The sequence below is a fragment of the Trichophyton verrucosum genome (assembly GCF_000151505.1).
Source record: "Trichophyton verrucosum HKI 0517 chromosome Unknown contig00021_1.f1.exp, whole genome shotgun sequence".
NCBI lineage: Eukaryota > Fungi > Ascomycota > Eurotiomycetes > Onygenales > Arthrodermataceae > Trichophyton > Trichophyton verrucosum.
In genome coordinates this window covers 1-19143 of record NW_003315620.1, presented here as the reverse complement: position 1 = coordinate 19143, position 19143 = coordinate 1, and the positions used below count along the sequence as shown (strand labels likewise).

Here is a 19143-nt window from a genome sequence, read left to right as displayed (position 1 = left end):
GGCAAGAGTTCCATCGAATCCAGGGCCTACCAATCGACCAACCAGCGCATTGCGACACAGGAGAGTGCTATAGCTCTCAACCAAACATTCTGCCTTTTCAGGAGTCACAGGGGAGGCCTTAGACCACAGCTGGGCGACTCGCTTGATAGAGTGTTGAAGACAAGCCACGTCCTGTGGCGATAGATGATCAAGGCCAACCTCAAGAGATTTGGAATCGCTCTCAAGGGGCTTAGGGACACAAACCAAATTGTGACACTCCCGAATACGGTATATGGCAGATTCATTCAAGTGCCTTGTGCCAGTCAAACAAGACCGGTTTATTTCGTCCTCTTTGAGAAAGAAAATTTCGACAGATCTGTTTCGCATAGCTCGAGACAGTTCGCCATGTCGAGGGTCAACTGTTAAGAACAATCGGAAATCAGGGTGCGGTGTGATCACCTGGGCAAGGCCATCAGGAGACTTGCGCTCATTCACGATAAGGCACCCATTTGGCTCCAAAAGAGAATTTAAGCGGTCTAAAACAGTGGCATTGCAAAGATTGGCGTTATCAAGTACCACCCAGCTGCCTTGTTTCATAGCATGGATCAGAATACCCTCAGTCCACTCGAATCCGGTTTCTCCTGCTGCTTCATCGACACAAATTTGCTTGCATTGCTCAAGAATATCCTGAAATATTGTGTCAGAGTGGTGTTGAGCTAGTTTGGAGAGGGGACCTAAGAGCTCTTGTGGACTGAAAGAGCTGTGCATCGTCATTTCGTATAGCTGTATCAACTCCGGACCCAAGGCTGCACTGCTATCCTCTGCCTGGGAGAATGCGATGACAATATGGTATCTTAAAAGGCTGATTAATTCACTTGCGAATGAAAGATATTGCCGGTGTCTGTCTCTTTGCTCAAAGCCACCAATGAGATCCATGGCATCTGTATCAGAATTCAGAGCAAGCTCAACAAGTTTAGCGCCGCTTAGAGCAGCAAGTCGTCTTATGCTAGAAGTCTTTCCACACCCAGATGGCCCGACTAAAAGACATGGCCATGCATTCTCTATGCAGAGCATCATAGACTCAACTAGATGCAAGCTGCGAGGGAAGTCTTTCGAATCATTGACTGAAAATTCATACAACTGTTGATTGCGGTCCAGCTTTCCCAGGCCAACCTGGTATGAGTAAGGGCTGAGATTGTGGAAGTAGTTTTTCGTGTCGGGGACCGTTCCGAATATATCATGATATAGTTGAGAAATTGATAGTCTATCGGGAGCAGTCCTGAACCTGTGTGAAATGACCACATCGAGGTATTGCGAAGGTGATATCTCAGCAGGGCTAGAAGTAAGCAGTTTGAGCCAGCGAGAGATATCCCGAAGGTTAACCTCCCAAGGGGCTCCAACAGCTCCAAGCCGACGATCAGTGAGTAGCTTCGTATTCAGCATAGTAACAAAATCAACTAGTTTGATGATTTTATCTTCCGGACACGCGGGGCTTAACCTCTGACAAATAATTTGCAGGTCATGAGAGGTAAATGAGTCCGCATAAACAACAGTAAATCGATTCACGAAAGACGCTGGAAGGCCCTTTCTCCCACCTCCTTGATGATGGGGATTCTGTGCAGCAAAGAGAACGAAATCAGGGTGCCGTTGGAACGTTTGGCCAAGTTCAGCAATATAAACTTGCTGCCGGTGATCTAAACAAGAATTCAGTCCTTCAAGCACAGATTGTGAGGCTAGGTTCATTTCATCTAATAAAACCCATCCACCGTGTTGCATTGCACGCAAAAATGGTGCATCGCTCCATGCAAAGCTACCTATGTCACCTCCATCGACGGGTATATCTGATCCAAACAGATCCGTTAAATCAGTCTGCTCCGACAAATTTATTCGAGTAAGTGGAACCCCAATAATCTGTGCTAGCGCTGCAACAAGTGTGGTCTTCCCAACTCCAGGGCTTCCTTCCAACAGAATAGGTTTGCTCGATTGGAGGCCACGGGCGACACGGATTGTGTTGCGTAAAGTTGTAGGTGCATCAAGTGCAAACTTGGAATCTGGGTTCGAGTTAGTTCCAAGAGGCAATGAGAATTGACCAATTTTCAAAGTATGCCCGTCCAGTTGCATACTGGAGTTCTGACTATATATTGACAGAGCATCAACCGAGAATAGCTCCCCAAGTTTCTCCAAGGATGATTGTCTATCCCTTTCAAGGTCACCAGAGGTAGATGCTAGCAATGCAGATGGATTTGCGCCAAGGCCATCAATATAGACCAGACAGGCCCCGTGTATAACAGCAGATTGGTCATCTAGTTGAGTACAAGAGTTGATAAATTGTGCCCAGGCCAGTAAGTCACGGACCGATATCGAGGATTGTGCCGAACCTCGGAACTTATCCTTGAACCATTTTGCAAAAGATACCATCCCTTGAGGTACATTACGCAGAGATGGTTTGACGTTCGCTTCCAAGATTGGCAATATGTCATCATCCTCTAGAAGTTCTGGAACCCAAATCTCTGTCAATCGATTCCTCAATGCAGCAGAAAGCTCTCGTTTTCCATAATCACCTCCAGGGTTCATAGTACCAAGGAATTGAAAGCCATCAGTAGCAGTAACAAGAGAGTCAACGGGGCCTTTCTCGGCCAGCAGCACAGTCCTTGTAGTTTCAAGTACGCTGTTAAGCCGCTCAAGGACAGAATCGTCTGCGAGAGATAATTCATCAAGGAGAAAATGCTGTCCCGTTTTCATGGCTGTGACTAAACTCCCGTCAGACCATTCAAAAAGGGAGTTTGCTCTTGTTATGTTGGTCTTAATTTTGTGAATAAGATCTGGGTCACAATGGCCGGAAGACAACTTTTCAACGGCATAAAATGCATTCTTGAGGTCTTCAAGGGATGAAAAAGGCCCGGTATGTATCTGGTGGGCTTGTTCTAAGGCCAAAGTTATATCTCTCTCAAGCTGATGAATGATTGAGGAGCGATTCCTTATAGGTCGCTGGGAACCAATAAGATCTCCTGTTTCCAGATTGACGTGGGCATTGACAATGAATAGCTCTTTGCCATAGACTTCTGCAATAGCCTGGCATATCTGAGTTTTACCACACCCAGTTTCTCCGACTAGAAGAACAGGCTCGTTATGCTCAACAGCTTCGGACACAAGGATGAAGAGCCTCCTCATAGCAGGTGTCCAAACGATATTGGATGGAACTGCCGCGGATAAATGCTTCAGTCGTGTTTCAACGGCGGATTTACTGTATATTTCATTTTCATCCAGTTTCACACCCATGACTTTCTCTATCACCTTTTTCACAGCGCTCCTCTCCTGGCGATTCCTTACTCTTTCAGCAAGGAGCATAAAGCCATGCACAGCCAGTTGTTCTCGGTCATCTGCGCGTCTCATAGCCCACCTGAAGAGATCACGAAGTGTCGCAAAACTGTTTCTCTGTTCAAAGAGTCGGTTTGATTGACGTAGGATAGACAGCTGTCGATATACAGAGACTATCCGGGTGCAGAATGACGGTGGGATTTGTGAACGTTCCTTCAATATAAACTCGAGTTCATCTTCGGGTATATCATCAAAATGCAATTCAAGAAATCGATTCCTGAATGCACGAGACAACACCTTCCTTCCTCCATAGAGACCCGCGGGGTTTTGAGTAGCAAATAACATGAAGTTGGGGTGTGGGCGGACTACTTCTTGTGTTTCGGGGATGAAAAGCTCCCTGTTGTCATCAAGTAGACGATTTAGAGCCTCGAGAACATCGGTTGGTGCAAGATTAAGCTCATCAAGCACAATCCAGTATCCTCTTTTCAAAGCCTCGACAAGGACGCCATCCTGGTACTTTAAAGTGCCATCTTCAGAAGTAGCATAAGAACCTAGATATTCCTGAAGATCCGTGTGTTCATGATTATTGATCCTCACAAATCGGTTTCCAGAGAGTTTGGCCAGATGCTCAACCATGCTGGTTTTTCCAGAAGAAGTTGGTCCCTGTAATAGAATGGGAAATCGCCGAGTTGAACTGGCTCTGACGAGATTCATAAGATTCCTTTCGATAAAGGGGGTAATAATGTAGTGTGGTTGGGACTCTGGTGGGAAATCACCCTTTTGCATCCAATAGTGTTTATACTGAACATATTCTGCTCCATCTTTGAACTCTCTGGGAGTCTGAGAAAGTATGGATCTTGCATTTCCAACCTTCCCAAATATATGTTTCTCCAGTAAAGGGATAACTTGACGTTCAGAATCCTTGCTCAAAAGTGTTAAAAAGCTCATGGAGAAACCTTCATATATAGCACGACGAACTCCGTATATATGCGCCTGATCGGTCACATACATCAAGGTACGGACAAGAGTTCGGATGCTAAAATGGGGTTTATGTCCAGCTCCGTCAGTCAATTGATTCTCCATAGCTAAACGTTTCGTTTCGAGATAGATATTCGCAAGATCCGAGGCGACACGAGAATCGTGATTCAGTAGGGGGCCAAGGTAGGTACGTATCAGACTCAGTAGGTCATCTATGTCGCTGTCTGGAGATCTGACGTAGAGCTCTGTAAATCTTGATCTTAACCCAGGGGCAAGGTCACGCTTCCCTGCATCCGTGGCAGGGTTCATTGCTCCAAAGATCCGGAAATTTGGATGACCAATAACTCGTTCCATCTCTCCAGCCTCGGAGAGGAGCACTGAAGGATTACCGTCGCGCCCATGGTGCAATAAACTGGCAATACTCTCCAAGGTATCAGGCGATGCAAGATTGATCTCATCCAGAAGCACCCATTCCCCATTCCTCAGGGCTTTCACAATCTTTCCCTGGACAAAGGCGAATGAGAATTTGGCATCTCCTTGCAAAACCCTGGCTTCAAACTCTCTGAAATCGGAGGTGAATGAAGACCATTTTGCTAACAATGAGCTATATTTGGGGCTATCAAGCTTTCTCTTTTTCGCTGGTTGTTCTGCCGCCTCTTTGATATCGGTTTGGGTCTTTTTGGAGGTACCAAATAAGTCAGAAACCATTTTGACAGCCTCATTTAGGACATTGACGAGTCGTGGCCAATTCCCAGAAGTAACACTCTTTGCAACAGAAGATAGGAACTTCTGATTTTTCTTGACAGAGAATGTAGACTCAAACAAGGCGTTGAACTCGTCCACGAGAGGTACTGCTATTGATCGAAGATTGACAGGCTTGTACCCACCCAGAAGGTCAGAAGCCTCGCTTTGTTGGGATAAATTGACAACTGTCAACTTTTGGTTTAAAAGCGATGCCAGTTGCTGGACAACTGCAGTTTTACCAATACCAGTCTCTCCAACAAGTAGGATAGGTTCCGAAACTTGAAGGGCAGCAGCAGCCTGTTCCATTAGTCGTAAAGAACTCTTCGTTGCCGCAAATGACTTAGCTTGATTAGTCCTTGCCCCTGCCATACTCCGTGATTGAATCTTTGAGCAAACCTCCCTTCCAATCAATAATTCTGAAAGTTCATCGGAATAATTCGGTACACGTTCTGATAGGCAAAATTTCCATTTTTGTGGGGAAATATGCATTTCTTCAGCAATACTGCTTGCAAGCGCCAAATGCAGTTCATTGTTTGGGATATGAGCCGCAAAACAGTCAACAGCGTCCATGAATATTTCATCATCAATCCGAGCTGGCACTGATTCGTTCCCGCTCTTGATCCCTAGCTTTCGTAAACGAGTCTCGACCCTGTTGCAAAATTTCATTAAGTCACGAAGGCCAATCGGCCTCCCTTGCACCCGTCTGGATGCCCCAGATCCAAGGAACGTGGATATAACTCGAAAGTATAGCGTTAAGAAAGTATCGGCGTATCGGGTAATGTTTAGTAATGGGAATTCATTCTTGATTATTTGAGAGACCTCTTCCACGGGTAAAGGTGAAATGCGAATTGTATTCCACAAACGGCCGCCTAGCATCGTCATACCTGGAGCCACATCATCCCCTCTGTTATTTAAGAATGATCTCATGGTTGCAATAATGCGGAATCCTTCAGCACAACGAATATGTTCTCGGCGACTCGGAATTACAAGTTCCCTGTTCTCAATCAAGGGTAAAATGACCGAAATCACTTCAGCAGGTGCGCGATCCAAGTCTTCGATTAAAATCCACCTTCCTTCCCTCGCAGCTTGGGTTAATACTCCCGGCTGCCATTTGAAGCTGCCACTTTGTCCCGAAGTGGAGTAGACGCCTAATAAGCTCTTTGAATCCGTTTGCTCGTTTAAATGAAGGGTTATCATTGAGGACAAGTTTCCCATTTCGCTTGCAGCTTCCATGACCAGAGACGTCTTCCCAGCTCCTGGTTGTCCAACAAGTAATAAAGGGTCTTGAGATAGAAGTGCTTCTCCCACCTTGCGAAGATTGGCTCTAACAGCAGGTGTCTGAACAAGCTTAAAGGCCTGGGAACTAGTCTTCTGCCTCAGGGAAGGAACAAGAATGCCACCGATTTCTGCCGTATAATCTAATGACCTAAAATTCTTGATCCATAGATCAAAGAAGCTTCCATTGCGATTTTGACGAGCTGTTTCTAGCGCTGTTTCAAGTTCTTTATATCTCTGTTCCTCCCAGAAGCTGATCAACCTGAAATCAATAAGCTGACCTTCCAAGGTATTGTCAAGGGGACCGTCACCGCAATAACGGTGGAGCATGTTCTCCAAAACAGCATCTGCAGCCTTTATGTGCAGACAAAAACAACGGACTGCCATACACCGTATTATCTTATTTGAATGTGAGAACAGAGCTTGAAGCTGGTTAGGAAACACATATGGCGAAAATGTGTCCGCGTCGAAACTTAACAGTCGAAAAGCTGAGAGGAGTAATGAGAGAAGAGATCCGTCATTGATATGGGAAACGTCTGAGGGACATTGCTCAGAGAACAATGGCAAGCCCACATTCTGAGCTTGAAGAACCCTTTCAGCAAGCGGTCGTAGATATGGAGAATGGGGCAAAATCAGTGAAAATGCCGATATTACATGTTCAAAATGAACATTCAAGTCCAGTAAGAGCCACCGAGCAGCAATATCCACAAACACTGGCTCTAGTAATGGGAATAGTGTAGCCGTATAGCTCGGGTCTAGAGCTGCCAGAACCAGTTGATCCTGCTGGGTATTGGCTGGAGCTTTGAGAATCGATTGTGCTAGCTCCTCTGGTAGTTGATGTAAAAGACCGGGCTCTATCGAGAACTCCGGCACGGCTGGTAAAGTCTCCATTTTCGAGGGACTCTACGCAGCGCGGCGTTTTCTCCTGTAGATACAGGACGTTTGATGTCTTGATATCGAAATCAGAATCTCAAAAAAATTCCTTATCGAAGATACTTTTCTGCCGAAACTCTAATTCTGCCGCATTTCACCGCGTTCATTCCTACCCAACTAATCAGTCACGTGAAAGCCGGGCCTTATTTTGCGCATTGACCAACTAAGCAGGTACGGATAAAGCAAATTGCAGGCTGACAAGTTGACATTCTCAACGACCACAGGAGAGAGAAACGACTCCCGGGTGCACATATATATAGTTATATATATGACAGAAGGAGAGATGTTGGCTATCGTTCCGTGACTGTGTTCGCATAACCTGGAGGTAGCATAGGCTCCGTCACGCGAGACAGGATGGAGGTGCCGGGGGAGCTATCAATAGACATGGCCGATACGATTAACACCGATCAACCAGACGACGGGTTATCGCAGTCGTTTAGTCAGGGCCAGGAGTCATCAGAGGAACCGTAAGCTAGCCAACCGCAGCCGCATTTGATAGGTCCCTGCTAACAATCGATATACAGGATCACGTTCAAGCGCAGGCAGAAACCCCCATCGCGGTTCGGTCTTCACAGCATATTTGGCAGCGTAAACGATTCTCCCATCTCATCTCATAGCCGTCTCAGGAGTATCGACGAGAGTCCACGGGGCTCACGACCTGGTACAGCGAATCAGAATACCAGCAGAGAACCGGGCAATGGGTCTGGCGCTTCGAACAAACCGGGAGCACCGACGGATTGGTATATCGAAGGACCTGGCAGAAGAGTAGGGTATGACGACTTGACTGCCATTGACTGGATATTTGAGTATACAAAGGAAAGGCAACGAATACGGCATCTGAATGCGAATAACCCTGGCTTGCTTGGCACATTCAGGCAGCTGCTAGACGCCAGCCAGGTTTGGATGGTACTAGTTATGACTGGTTTGGCTGTTGGCCTTCTAGCAGGATGCATTGATATTACGAGTCGATGGCTAGCTGATATAAAAGTGGGATACTGCAAGTCAGGCGTGGAAGGGGGTAAATTCTACCTCAACCGAAGCTTTTGCTGCTGGGGATATGATGGTATGGACTACTGAAGCTATTAAGCCATTATATACAAAGATACTTACATTTATTAGACCCGGCCAACTGCAAACATTGGATTTCGTGGCACGATGCTTTTAAAATCAGCTCCAAAGCAGGTGGTTTTGTTGCAGAATATATGGTTTTTATCATGTATTCAATCCTGTTCGCCACATGCGCAGCAGTCCTTGTCACATCCTATGCAACCCACGCTAAACATAGCGGTATCCCTGAAATTAAGACAATTTTAGGGGGTTTCGTGATCAAGAAATTTATGGGGTTATGGACTTTAATGATCAAATCTGTTGGCTTGGTAGGCAACCCAACATCCATATCATTGATTCTAAGACTCACTCTTTTCTAGTGCCTTTCTGTGGCATCTGGTATGTGGTTAGGAAAGGAGGGCCCACTGGTTCATGTTGCATGCTGCTGTGCAAATGTAATCATGAAACCATTTGGCAGCCTCAATCATAACGAAGGTGATCACCATACAAGCAGCTTTTGTCCTTGTCACCTAGTTCTAACGCTTCTACAGCACGGAAGAGAGAAGTTCTCTCTGCAGCAGCAGCTGCTGGGATATCAGTGGCATTTGGATCACCCATAGGAGGTGTACTGTTCAGCCTTGAGGTATGATACCTTATTCTCATCGATCAATAAGGCCCCATCGCTAACTCAAACAGCAACTATCCTATTATTTTCCTGATAAAACCATGTGGCAGAGCTTTGTTTGTGCTATGGCTGCAGCAATCTCTCTGCGCGCTGTCAACCCATTCCGTACGGGGAACATCGTCCTTTATCAAGTCACCGATTCTCAGAGATGGCATCCTATCGAGATTTTACTATTCATTCTCCTAGGCATATTTGGAGGCCTATACGGCGGACTTTTCATCAAACTCAACATGCAGATTTCTAAATGGCGAAAGTCTCGAAATTTTTCCTTCCCCGTATTAGAAGTCCTCTTCGTGGCCCTTTTAACAGGCCTAATCAACTTCCCAAACTCCTTTATGAAGGCACAGCTATCAGACCTTTTACAAGCTCTTTTTGCGGAATGTTCCAAGACCCCAGCGGATGAATTTGGCCTGTGTAAGGGTAATTCTGACTTTGCTGGAGTGTTTTGGGCCTTAGTGTTTGCTGGAACTCTCGGGTTCTTGCTTGCATCTATCACATTTGGACTGGATATTCCTGCCGGCGTGATCCTCCCGTCCCTTGCCATCGGTGCATTGTACGGTCGAGCTCTGGGCACCATGGTTAGTGTTTGGCAAAAATCGCATCCAAACTCCCTACTTTTTAGTGATTGTGAACCTGGCGCACCATGCGTTACGCCCGGTACGTATGCAATTGTTGGAGCAGCCGCTGCTCTAGGAGGGGCTACTAGGATGACTGTGTCAATCGTCGTTATCATGTTTGAGTTAACCGGGGCTCTGACACATGTGATTCCAATTATGATTGCAGTTATGCTTTCCAAATGGTGCGGTGATATATTTGGGAAGCGAGGCATCTATGAATCCTGGATACACCTAAACGAATATCCTTTCCTTGACCAAAAAGACGACACTCCACCTCCAGATGTACCAGTCAGCCAAGTTATGACTAGCATCAATGACCTTACGGTGATCACCGCCGTAGGCCACACCGTTGAATCCCTGAGAAATTTACTTTCCAGTACCTCGTACCGAGGATTCCCTGTGGTATCAGACATGGCCAATCCGACGCTACTTGGATATATATCCCGCAATGAATTGTCATATGCGCTTAATGTCTCTTCTTCCCGCCATTCAGGAAGTCTCTCCCCGGAAACCCAGACCTTTTTCTCACATCAGCCTTTTGCTGATCCTGCCGAAACTCTTGACCTTCGACCGTGGATGGACCAGACGCCCATCACTATGAATATTCATACCAATCTCCTGATCGTACTAAACATGTTTCAAAGACTTGGTCTGAGGTATGTGCTTATAGTAAATAGAGGGAGACTAGAGGGGTTCTTGACAAAGAAGGATATCTGGTATATTCTTAACGAGTCATCTAAAGCAGACCCTACCTCGGGAATTGGCGGAGGTATATTACAGGCAGATGGCACGGGGGAGGCGCGAGGTTTACTATCCCGCGCCGACAACCCGATGCTTGTCAGCCCCGTTGATGATGGTAATATGTTATGAAAAGAGCACGTTCATGTTTGTATCAGTAATGTATGTCATAGTAGTACAATTGAATATCAATATCCTTCTAGAACTGAATTTTGAGTTGTACACATTTTCCAGACCTTTTTTTTTCTCGTATGAGCCTATGCGTCCGCCTTTTTACCTTCTATAATGAACCCAGGAAAATGAAAGGTATCAGTTATTTAGTACAGCTTTTCATAAGTCGACGGGGAATAGTGTTGACGAATTGTGTTGAAGGGTAAACCAGCCCATGCACAAAAAGGGTATTTTGCAACCAAAATATAAGGAATTAAAAGAAAAAAAAAAAAAATTAAAATCGTGTTCCGTTAACACCTTGGACGCCCTTGCCAAGCTGACTGGCAACGACAGTAGCCTCTCTGACAGAGCGTGCAATGGCACCGCGGACTCGTCCCTCTTCAAGGACAAGAAGACCACCAATAGTGCAACCGCCGGGGGTGCTAGTCTTCTCGCGAATCAAAGCGGGGTGCTCGCCATTCAGAACCATTCCAGCGGTTCCACGCATGACCTGAGCAGCCATCAACTGCGACTCAGCCCTGGGAAGACCCATGGCAACGGCTCCATCAGCCAAGGCTTCCAACACAAGAGCAACGAAAGCAGTGCCGGATCCGGCCAGAGCAGTGCTTGCGTCCATGATGTGTGGAGGGAGGGTGATGACACGGCCCACACGAGTGAAGATCCAGGAAACAATGGTGCTCTGGAAGTGGGAGAGCGGTGGATTCGTGCTGGCAATGACGGTCATTGACTCTCTGACAATTGCAGCAGTGTTGGGCATGGCACGAACGACACGGCATCTGTCGGCCATGTCAAGATCAGAATCCTTGTAGAGCACCTCTTCGATCTGCTCTGCAGGCACACCAGCTAGGATGCTGATCAACAGTTTGCCTTTGAGAGCTTCTCTCATGCCGGGGACATTGAGAACTTCACTCAGCATGTATGGCTTGCAGCCGAGCACGATGACATCACCGTCGGTCACACCCTTGACGTTCTCGTTTTGAAGGATGGTCAAGGGGAGGTTGTACGGGCTGAGGATGTGCTGGATCCTCTTGACCGACTCTGGTCTCCGTACGCAGGCAATAAACTTGGATGGGATCTGGTGCACCGGCAGGCCCTCAGAAGGGGTGGCGGATCCGGATGGCGGAGGATACGCCGACGAGCTCCTCGGTTCAGAGAGAGAAGCCATCACGCCAGAGAGAATCGAGGTACCGAGTGTTCCTGTGGTTGACGACGCCAAGTTAGCCGCATTCGCTCGTTTGTTTTTCTTCGGAACATGCATCACTAGTTCCCCTTCCCCCCCGGCGGCGGCTGCGGGAAGAACCTACCACATCCAAGAAAGGTCACTGTCGTCCCCGAGTGACCAAGAGAAAGGGTGCCGTCCATGAACGAAGACATGATTGCAGGGAGGTGTAAGGTGAAAAACAGGCGAACAAACAGCTGAGTCGGAGGTGCGTAAATGTGGTGAAACTGGAGGAACGAGGGCGTCGAGCAGTTCGTGGAGTTGCTGGGAGCGACGATGATTTTATATACGGCGAACTTTTCCTGTTTCGTGAAAATGAGCAAAAAGCAAAAATAGAACGGAAGAACGTCGGCCCGCGGCAAGGGGGCCCATGCGCCCGGTTTTACCCGTTTTGGTGCTTATCTAATGCACTATTACGTCAGCGTGGCTTTTTTAGACTCTGCGAGGGAAGTTTCAACACGAAGAAAAAGCCGACTATCAAACCCAGAGGAAACGAAACCCATCATCACAAGAGCAACGCCGGGCCAGGGGAACAAGGGACGACACGACACGGAGCCATGATCTCATGAGGCAAAAACGGAAGACAGATTGTGACACCGACGTTCGAGCATGGCTGACCCCTTCGAGGTCCGCATGCGCTTTACGACGCAATTGCAACATCTAAGCGCATCCTTCACCTCGTCGCAGAAGGCAGCCAACTATGTCTTGAAACACAGGGATATGGGGGAAGACCTCCACTCATGCATCTTGGAGCAATTGGAAAGGGTGAGTCAAGCCAGCATCATTGAAATGCCCCTTGAAAAGAGTAAAATGAGCTGACAAATAGATCGCAGAGCAATATGAATACCAGGGCCAACATCATGTACTTCATCGAGCATCTGGCCGACATGGCCACGAACGAGAACCACCCCGAGTTCGTCCATATGATCAAACGTGATATTCTCCAAATCGTTGATGCAGTTGCCCCTGCAGACGGCTCCGGGGCTGCCAATGTGAAACATGTAAGGCGTGTTTTGAACGGTCTTCAGTCCAAGGAAATCCTCTCCCACGAAACGGTATCTGAGATCGACGCCTGTCTCAAGGAACGAGAGAGCTATCCAGCTCATCTCCTTGACCTGGAACCGCTCGAAGAACCCGCCACCACGGATACCGCAAAGACTGGGTCGGATGCCACAAAGTCAAGGGTCACCGTTGACCGGAAACAGATCGAACAACGTGTGGAGGAAGACCGAGAGAGGAACAAGCGATTGAGAGAGAATATGTGGGCGGTACCGCCACACGACATGAAGGAGTTTGAGAAGATGTGGGATGAGGTGAGCGACGTGGGAGACGATGACTACCTCCAGGCCGCAGAGGAGGCAGAAGAGAGACGGAGGACTGCTGAGGCTTCGGGTCTCTACAACTAAACTAACGATATACGACTATGAAATATTTACTTGGAAAGAAACATTATTGGCGTTACGGGGCGGCGCTTTGATACATTTTGAACTTCTATCTGGTATTCTTCATGTCTTCTAATATCATGCAAACCGCCAACCATACCTTCTCAAGTTTATTCCGAGCAAGACACAACGCTCTTCATTATTTATTTTATTCTGTCATCCATTCCATTTATAAAAATCAGGTGGACGGCGATTGGTCAATAGATGTCGGCGAAATAAAAACCCGGCTTCTCCTGCAAAAAAATGTCATTGGCGTAATTGGAAGAAAAAGATAACTGACTGATAGCTATATTGCAATTTTCACGACTCCTCGATCTTTTTCATTCCACATGTTGTCTCAAATAGTAACTGCTGCTCGTGGTTTATTCAAGAGGCCAGAGGGCACCGAAGATACGGCGTCTGAGCAGGAACAATCCGCCGATATGGTCACGATAATCGAAAATTCGACTTCCTCACAAGAGACGCCCGTATCCCAGGAGTTCTCCCCAGTGTCGAGTGGAAAACGCAAAGACACATCATCATCTGTACCTGAAAGTGTCGAGAACAGACCGCAAAAGAGGCGGAAAGGCGAGCCAAGCTCAAAGGCTGCTGATCCCAATGATACAATAAAGGGTGAGGGAGATGCAGCCAAACAGAGGAAGCTTCAGGTATTGGAGTCTGTTACAATAATCAATCCGCCAAATACCAACTCTGCACCGACATTACAGGCAGATGAGAAACATGCCTTGCCTAATCCAAGGAAAATCCGCTTTGGGAGCGAAGAACCCAACGACACTCACCTAGACGATGACGAGCAACACGAGGATGCAGAATTGGAAAATGGAACAGCCGCCGAAGCAGAAGATGATGAGGACGATAGTAGTGATGACGAAGCTCCTGAAGCAGTCAGCAATGCTGCTCAGCTATTGCAAATAAGAGAAGCTGAACGCAAAAAGGAAGAAACAAGACAAATGTAAGCGATGCGGTCCGAATATTCTCTCAGCACGCCTAGTACTAACTGCTTTTATAACAGACACGAACAATTGAGAAGGGAAAAACGAAAAGAGCATGAAAAACGACTACAACAACAGGCTGCTTCGAAAGCAGCAATCCAGAAGGCAGCTGATGCCCGTCGCGAGGCCAAGGCCAAACAGGCCGAAGCGAAAATATCAAAGCATGATGAACATCAGTCCGAAAGCTCAATGACTCTCAGTGCTGGAACACGGGAGTCGAAGCACGGTCTATCAGCACCATTACCCGCACTTCTTCCAGCCGAAATTCTAAATGCAGAGCCATCCCAGCCACTAATAACAGCGCTTGATGTCGAAAAGCTGAAGATGAACACTCCAAGACATATAAGGATTACTGATACAGCTGATCGACAACCCAAGGATCTCAAGGTTGGATCTACTGCCATCAGAGTGTTGGGTGACTCTGGTAGAAGCTCCAGCCCTATACTACCACCGAAAAGTTCAAATAGTAGCAGGCGCGTTAAGGAAAATTGGGTTGGCGGGAGGCGAAAAATGGGAGCTACCGGGGCGTTGCGGCATAGTACTGGCGGTCCAAAGAGTTTTGCTAAGAAATGATATATGTGAGAGTGGAGTTTAGCCCTGAAATGACGATACCATTTGTAACCTTATCTTCACCCTGTTAATCGTAGTAAATGCCCCGGCTGACTTCATTACATCCAGGGTCGTTTTTCACCACATCTGAACCCCCAATCAGTTGAATCTAGAAAGGAGCCTTGAATCTATATCTGCTATCCTTCTTTTAGGGACATTTGACTGTTACCACTAGACAGTTAATTAATAAAATAGTTAATGAAGTGAATTGTTCAATTCACAGTCCAACAAGCCCCTTACGACAACTCAAAAAGCCAGAAACCATAAGGAATTTAACCGTGGACCTTGTCTTTTTACATCTCGATATCTACTACCCATACACATAGCCCATACTGTCCCAGGTATACCTGCAGTCGAGATTGCCCTCCAGGTGGGCGAAGACTTGATAAAGAAGACCTCCGACGCTGCTGGCTGGGAAACCCGCGAGCCTCTGTGGCACTTTTAGGGCTAGCAGGTATCCCGCAACCTGAAAGGATCTCTATGAATCAGGACCTGACGACCTATCTTAGCGCGTTGGAGATGAGATTTGAAGACAACCAGCTGCTTCAAAGCTGTAGGTGTGCCCATGCCAGGTCCTGTTTGAGCTATCTGACAACTTATCTTCTTGTTACTATAGGGGTCTCAGAGGGTTTCCAACTCCATGCCCTTTCCAACGTCCTTATCTGCACCAGTAATGCAAAGGAATTTGTAGCCGGCAGCACCGAGACTTCATCCTAGCTCACTGACCTCAAGTGGGATGACTAGGCCAAATATTAGGCCCAATAGGGGCGTAGGAACCCCCCCCCCCCTTCATATTCTGATAAGTATCAGCCGAACTTTTTTCACTAGGGCCGATGATCTAGTTGAAGCGGCCCACGTTTTCCCATTCTCTACGAGAGAATCGCAGTCACCAGATATCATCAGACTGTTCACAATCCGTGGAGCGCTCTCCGCATTCTCATGTGTTTTCCTCCACAAGTACCATGAATCCGTCTACTTTGCATTGGAACCTATCGAGGAGAATCCCGGGTCACATCATTCCACTGGTTGCCGCATATAGCCAACCTTCGCCGACTTAAGACTGACATCCGTCCATGATTCCCTCCTAGTATAGGCTGCGGGAACCAGATACGGTTGTGGAATGTAGTGACTGGCGAGGAAATCGTATCAGGCACCCTCATTCGCATTAGCGCATATTCTGTGAGTCGGTTCTGCCTAGCTGCCTCAATGATACCCCGATAGTATTTCATTCTACCAATAAGAGGAGGCCGTTCAAGCCTTCGGACTCCCTTATTTCTCTGAAGCCTCCTATTGATCCCGCTAGTGCCACTAGGGCTAAGGTCAAGGAGCTAGAAGCTGAGAGCAGGGAGGATGGACGACCGGCAGCCGTGGGCATGGCTGAGCAGGCTCGTATTGAGCAGGAATTCACCGACTCCCTGAACTGAGAACTGCTGCAGGGGGTAAACTTCAACAATGATGGGATTCTGCACTTTTACAGGTGTAGTGGATGCTTCAATGCATTATCACCTTATCTGGCGGCATTAAGGCATTTCAGGAATCCAATGATATTGATGGCGACGATGATTACTATATACCCTTTGAGCAATTACCCCTGCTACAAGCCAGCCCAAGCTCCCTGTACTTGAAGACAAGTAGTCATTGGCTTACAGCCCTCCCTCGCTTATACAACTATTATGTATGATACTGCTGCCAAGGCGATGCACAGATATTTGACTGCACGGAGGCCTAAAGATAACCTGGGAAGTTCAGAAGTTCCACCCGAGTTAACTAGTTAATAACTACTCCACTTGCCCAAGTGACCTCAAAGTCAACTTCCAGAGTCTGTCATTAAAAATATGCTACTATTGCGTCGTATATCTGCATAGTTAACGTTACGGTGCCGAGATGTCTATTCAGACACTAGTGTTAGTTTCCTTGATGAAACCCTTTGGTTTCTATTTTATCTGAAGGAGTAATCTCTAGCTTTACTTATCAAGATATAGAGTACTCCAACACTATTGTTTTTCAAGCAGCTTTTCGGCAATTTGTGGGACTAGGTATCCGACCATTCGCATTCGCAGAAGAGCCTGTGAGCCGGCAGGGTGCCATCAACATTAGAAATTGCATGGCAAAGATAGTAAATGGCATACAGTGGCTTTATAGATACTACAAAATTGCGTTGGAGTAATTAATGTAGAACAATGAAAGGTTGGAAAGGGAAAACATGTTATATTAACCACAAACGACCCCGAACATTAAATTTAGTTAAGGCTAGAGATAACTAACCAACTATTTACCGAGTTCCACAATGATAACGATATGAATAATAACATCTTGATACCAATAGCTTATAGCTCTCTATTTTGTGACTTGCTCCAAAGAGAAAGTCGGGAGAACTCGGGGGTAAGATGATATGAAGAAGATAGCAATGCGAGATGGATATGGAGTGTGAGGAGGAAGTAAGCACTTTGCAGGTCACTTTTTTTTGTCTATCTCAGCAGTTTGAAATATTATCAAACCGCTGAACCAAAAAAATGAACTCCTAATTAGCTGCAGAGAACATCATTATAAATCTTTGAGTAGTTACGGTATATGGTAAGTCTCTGCCAAGGCGATGCACGATTTTAAGGTTGGCTGCACGGGAGGCTAAAGTTAGTTTATCTCGGAAGCTCGAGGGACCGTCATGTGACTTAAGCTCCTGAGTATAATAGAGTAGTAAACGAATACCTCGACGTCTAGCTAAATACTAGAAAAGTAGATGAATAAGTATAGAAATAAATAATAATGATAGATTAAAAGATAATAAATTATTCTATAATTATTTATCTATAGAATAGTACTTATTAATTAGCTAATAAATACTTGAATAAAATAATAAAAAAAGTAGTAATAGTAATATATTTTATATTTAATATATTAGTTAAATACTAACTTTAATATACCCCTTTAAATACTATAAATAATAGTAATAATATAATCTTAATACTTTATATTAATAATAGTAAATAATTTAATATAAAATATATATAAAATAATATAGAAAAAAATAATTATATATATTATTTAAATATTAATTTTATTTAATATTTTATAGTTTTGGTAATTATAGAAATTTTATAAATTTAATATATTTGAATAACTTACTTAAATTATTAGTAATATTATTATCTATATTAATATATTTAAGCTAAATGAAACTATTATTTAAGTATTATTAAATTATGAAATAATAATTATTAAGCTAATATATAATTTTATAATAAGAGTAATTAATAATAATTTTTATTTTATTAAAATTATTAAATTAAAATATTATAGACTTATTAATTAATAAATTAAATAATTTAAATATTTTATATAACTAAAATAAATCTCTAATTATTTTATTAAATATAATAAATCTAACTACTATATTAAAAGAAATAATAAATTTTTAGTAATTAAATCTTTATTTAATTAAATAATTAGTATAGAAGAAAATATAAAATCTTATATATTTTTTATGTATTTAATTACTAATATTAATAAAGGCTTATAGATATTATTTTAAATTTTTATTTAGTATTGATATAATATTTTATTAATTCATCATTATATTATTTAATTATATTAGTAATTATTAAGCTATTAACTAATATATTATTGAATTAATTACTAAGTTTTTATTTATATATATATTTTTTTAATTCTAATCGTTTTTTAAAAAATTAGTAATTAATTTTCAATTTAATATGTATTTATATTTTTATTATATTTAAATTTATATTACTAAATAACTAATATTATAATATCTACTACTTACTAAATTTTATAATTTTAATTATTTAATTATTAAGGGTATTCCTTTATTATTATTATAAAGATTAGATAAATAACTTATGTAATTTAAAATATATTACATATCCTAAATAATATATAGAGAAATTTTTAACTAGAGATAGTAGTACTATATCTAGAGCTATATTCTAGTAAGAATTCTATTATATAACTAGATACTTATATAGTGGAGGTAGTATTATTTAATTCTCTAGAACTTAAAATATATCTTACTATGGAATAAAAATAGCTGGAGTAAAAAGCTTAAAAAATAGAAAAATAATTAGAGTTTTTATATTAATAATGGTATAATTAACTACTTAAATAATAGATTAATATACTAATAATTAAGTTACTTTAATTTAAGTTATTTATAGAGGCTATAAATAGTATTACTATTGTAGAAAAATTAAAAGATAAATGAAATTTATTAATTAAAGAATTAATAAATAAGAAAATATTATATTAATTAATATCTTCTTTAAATTTATAATAAATATAAATTATAATTAATATATTTATAATTTTAAACTTAATATTTATAATTATTTATAATTATAATTATCTATTACTACTTATAAAAGTATTATTATAAATTTAG

The 19143-nt window shown here is 43.6% G+C and overlaps 5 protein-coding genes across 5 annotated transcripts; 3 read left to right on the top strand and 2 right to left on the bottom strand.

Annotated features, from left to right (window-relative positions):
* Window positions 1-30: 30 nt before the first annotated feature.
* On the bottom strand, window positions 31-7185 carry TRV_00330 (uncharacterized protein; the record flags this gene model as incomplete). Its single annotated transcript, XM_003025454.1, has 1 exon — window positions 31-7185. A coding segment is annotated over one exon (7155 nt), but the record flags the coding sequence as incomplete, so codon positions are not given.
* Window positions 7186-7581: 396 nt separating this feature from the next.
* TRV_00329 (uncharacterized protein) lies at window positions 7582-10446 on the top strand (the record flags this gene model as incomplete). The annotated part of the gene is made up of 7 exons (XM_003025453.1): window positions 7582-7694; window positions 7803-8290; window positions 8347-8603; window positions 8655-8673; window positions 8826-8917; window positions 8971-10232; window positions 10254-10446. 7 exons carry the CDS (start codon window positions 7582-7584, stop codon window positions 10444-10446), a joined length of 2424 nt encoding a protein of 807 aa, XP_003025499.1.
* Window positions 10447-10759: 313 nt separating this feature from the next.
* Window positions 10760-11743, bottom strand: TRV_00328 (pyrroline-5-carboxylate reductase; the record flags this gene model as incomplete). The annotated part of the gene is made up of 1 exon (XM_003025452.1): window positions 10760-11743. One exon carries the CDS (start codon window positions 11741-11743, stop codon window positions 10760-10762), a length of 984 nt encoding a protein of 327 aa, XP_003025498.1.
* Window positions 11744-12313: 570 nt separating this feature from the next.
* Window positions 12314-13110, top strand: TRV_00327 (uncharacterized protein; the record flags this gene model as incomplete). The annotated part of the gene is made up of 2 exons (XM_003025451.1): window positions 12314-12469; window positions 12538-13110. 2 exons carry the CDS (start codon window positions 12314-12316, stop codon window positions 13108-13110), a joined length of 729 nt encoding a protein of 242 aa, XP_003025497.1.
* Window positions 13111-13475: 365 nt separating this feature from the next.
* On the top strand, window positions 13476-14711 carry TRV_00326 (uncharacterized protein; the record flags this gene model as incomplete). The annotated part of the gene is made up of 2 exons (XM_003025450.1): window positions 13476-14098; window positions 14159-14711. 2 exons carry the CDS (start codon window positions 13476-13478, stop codon window positions 14709-14711), a joined length of 1176 nt encoding a protein of 391 aa, XP_003025496.1.
* Between the last annotated feature and the right edge of the window lie 4432 nt (window positions 14712-19143).